Source organism: Epinephelus moara, chromosome 13, assembly GCF_006386435.1.
Source record: "Epinephelus moara isolate mb chromosome 13, YSFRI_EMoa_1.0, whole genome shotgun sequence".
In the NCBI taxonomy this organism is placed as follows: Eukaryota; Metazoa; Chordata; class Actinopteri; order Perciformes; family Serranidae; genus Epinephelus; species Epinephelus moara.
In genome coordinates, this window is record NC_065518.1 from 13,663,023 (window position 1) to 13,666,494 (window position 3,472).

The 3,472-nt window shown below is 43.0% G+C and overlaps 1 protein-coding gene across 1 annotated transcript in view; it reads right to left on the minus strand.

Moving 5' to 3' along the window:
* Positions 1-156: 156 nt before the first annotated feature.
* Positions 157-3,472, minus strand: part of acadsb (acyl-CoA dehydrogenase short/branched chain) — an 8,029-nt gene continuing 4,713 nt past the window's right edge. Inside the window, exons 8-11 of the mRNA XM_050060751.1 lie at positions 3,078-3,167; positions 2,841-2,978; positions 1,017-1,116; positions 157-526 (exon numbers count right to left, since the gene is read on the minus strand). Of these exons, the coding sequence (XP_049916708.1) occupies positions 450-526; positions 1,017-1,116; positions 2,841-2,978; positions 3,078-3,167 (405 nt within the window). The 3' untranslated portion in view covers positions 157-449. The remainder of the gene's footprint in view (positions 527-1,016; positions 1,117-2,840; positions 2,979-3,077; positions 3,168-3,472) is intronic.

Sequence of the window (3,472 nt, forward strand, 5' to 3'; positions counted from 1 at the left end):
TGGTTGGTGGGTGTAGTTTGGTAGAAAGAAAATAGTTCCGACATGAAACTGCTCACAACAAGGTCTGTGGATTATCTTGAGTAACCGGGTCATGATTTCTGTAAAAAGACATTGCTGTTGAGTTTTTCAAATGTATATTTTTGGCGCTTTGAGCACCACAAGCTGAGTGCCATCTAGTTCCATTGTACTGGACAGAAGGCAGACATCTCTACGGCTGATATCTCCAACACCAAAACAATCTAGACTGATAAACAGCACTACAGGTAAGAGGAGAAATCTGTATTTTGGATTTGGGGGAGTAAAAATTGGTGATAGTGAGAACAAACATTTATAACTGCAACAAAACATGAACGTGGATCTATAGCAACACATCCCCCAAAGTCATTTTAGGAGCATTAAATGGAGTGTAACACAGCAGAGTTTAGTCCAACAGCCTCCTGTCCGATGTTTCAGTGATCATACTCCTTATCAATGAACTTGGCCATAGTGGACAGCTGAACATTAGTCGTGCCTTCATAAATGGTACCTGCACATGGAGACAAAACCAAGCATTAGAATGAATTCCTGCTGCACAACAACAAGGTCGATTTTGTCAAATTCCCCCCGCACAGCACATGAACCTGCAGCTTTCGCTATCAGGAAACAACGAGGCTTTTTATGCAGCTCAGTCGGCTCCGGAGCCAAAATGGCGGTGATGACAGGCAAAGCGACATTCTGCCCTGGCAGCTTCCTTGGCTGTGTGTCGGTATAATGGCACTCTGAGGGGTCAGACGGGGGAATTCCTGCAGAGTCCGATTACAGCCGCTGCTATCAGCCCTTCTCTCCGCCCCCCTCTGGTCCAATCACAAACAGCTACACCTGACCTTCCCACAGCCCTCGTGAGTTGTGTCCTTTTCCACACTGTAGCTTTAGTCACAGTTTCCTACACCGGCTCTGATGTCAGCGGCGATCTAACATACTGTGTGCAAACAAGTCAACATTTGCCTGGTGGTGAATATTTGTCCAGTCATGCTCACCAATTTTACAGTCTCTGTAGTATTTCTCTATGGGGTAGTCCTTGGTGAAGCCGACCCCTCCCATCCACTCGATGCATTTAGATGTGGTAAGTGTTGCAACCTGAGGAAGGTGAAACAAAACAGATATTATTATGGCTTTATTTTTTACCAGGAAGACGTGTCATAAAGGTAGCAGCATCACATAGAGCAGATATTATAGATATTACAAAACATATAACACCGACTTCAAGAATTCATAAACTGAATGAATTATAAAGTTTCAGCAACACAGATGAGATCAGAGAAATAATGCAAAAATGATAAAACAGCCAAGTACTATTACAAGAGGGAACAAAATCATTAAAGATACATAAAGTGGATTTATAAATTCATAAAACACATAACCCTTAAGATCACAATATATCAGAGAAATTAGAGTTTTCGAATATCAGTATCAGACAACCATCTGATATTGCCTAAAATGCCTGAGTAAGCCACTCTATGCACTACTACAATCAACTACAAATTAACTCAAAAAAAGTTTTACAGTGGATTAAAATGGCAGTTTTCCCAGAAATCAATTAGTCTTTGCCACTGTAAAATGCAAATTTGTGTTTTCTAGGATAGTAAAGGAATGACATGCTTAGGCCCTGGTCATACACAATGTGTTTTAGCAGCTGGAGGAGTCTTTTTGTAATTGTTTTTAAGGAGAATTAAGCTTTTTGATGACTGATTTTGTGTTGCGATGTGCCTCCAGTTTCTGCGCTCTAGGTGCCTGGTGTTTTTGCTAGAGTGCTCTGAACTACTCGAAAAACCTTCAACCCAGAGCAGAAAAGCACCCAATGTCATCTCTTTTTTGGTCATCTTTTTTCCCCATTATCCAATCAGATGATTTGAGAGGCGGGCCTTCTGTGGTGATCACGACAACACGTTTACAGCTGGCAAACAATGGAGGAGAAACTGGTGGTAGCAGTTGCTGGATACCCAGAGCTATACGGCCTGATGATAGACAGCAGGTTGTCAAACTGCCCCTGAGTCATCCTAAAATATGCCTGGGAGCGGCCATCATGGAGGAGAAGCTCCTGGACCAGCTGGTGGTACTCCCCATGATCCACCCTCTTTTTTAGGGTCTCATGTACCCACACAGATCTCTGTTTCCCTGTGCCCAACAAACTATTTACTGACAGCCTCTCACCCTCAACCAGAGCTACAGCAAGTACCCTCTGCCTCAACATTTTAGGGACTAAATACTATTTACTGGGGGAAAAGACACGGTAGATTGATCACATGGGAAGGTTAATGCAAAGACGTGATGGCGCTGTTGCTTGACAACAATAAAAAGGCACAGCAAGCATTTCTTTTACTAGTGGCATGCAATTTAAATAAAAAAGGCAGTGCGGTGCGTCTTGAGTTTTGCAGCCAATCCAACCAATGAACACAACGGGTATTGGCCAATCATGGGAAGAGCAAGGTGGGTCATTCCTTCACTATCCGGCAAGTTGCGCAGTGCAGCCACTGGCAACTACTGTTTTAGAGCGGCAAAAAACTATCCATTTTCTGTAAATGGAGTAACGATAGCAAAATGTTATCAATTAGGCAATATTTCACACTAGAAACTCACACCAGTGTAAGGCGACAGTATGCAAGGCTTTAGTCTGTGTTGCCAATTTCATCACCAACTCATGTCATACAACAATGATAGCGATCATCTCACATCCATACAGGATTAATAGTACACAGCTGTTTTTATTTAATGCAGAGGTATCAGATCGGTACTCGGTATCAGCTGCTATACAAGTTCAGGTATCGGAACCCGTATCAGGAAGGAAAAAAATGGTAGCTCACCTCTGCACTGAAGTATTTAGCCATGCAGGCCTCCTTAATGAAAGGTCTCCCAGCTTCTTTCAGACGAGCAGCGTTGTACGTCAGCAGCCGAGCTGCTTCGATCTGTGTTGCTACGTGGGCTATTTGGTGCTGCATGCCCTGGAACACAAAGAGCACCACAATGACTAACCACCACAGTAACGTGACTAATTGCAAATGTGTCATGTGAAAGAGTTAATGTCTATTGTAGATCTTTACCTGGAAGTCAAATATGCGTTTTCCAAACTGCACTCTCTGTCTGGTGTAAGGAATAGTGTGGTCGAAGCAACCCTGTGCCAGCCCGAGCATCTGAAACACACAGTTAGCACATGGAACATGCATTACATTTTGCTATCTTGAATAAAGCACATTAAGTTTGTTTTAAAGGGTAACTGGTGTTTTTTGTTTAAAGGGCCAGTGTGTAAAATGGGTTGAAAACAGTGACATCAGTGGTCAAATTCTAGATTGCAGGGCTCACTCGCTCACCCCTCCCGTTGGGTAAATGACGGTGGCCTCGTAGGGACAAAAAGCCTTGCGCACGAGTTTTTCAGGAGTAGGTCTATCTAGCGAGGAGGTGAATGTTTATTTAGAAATCTAAACCATGTTACGATATT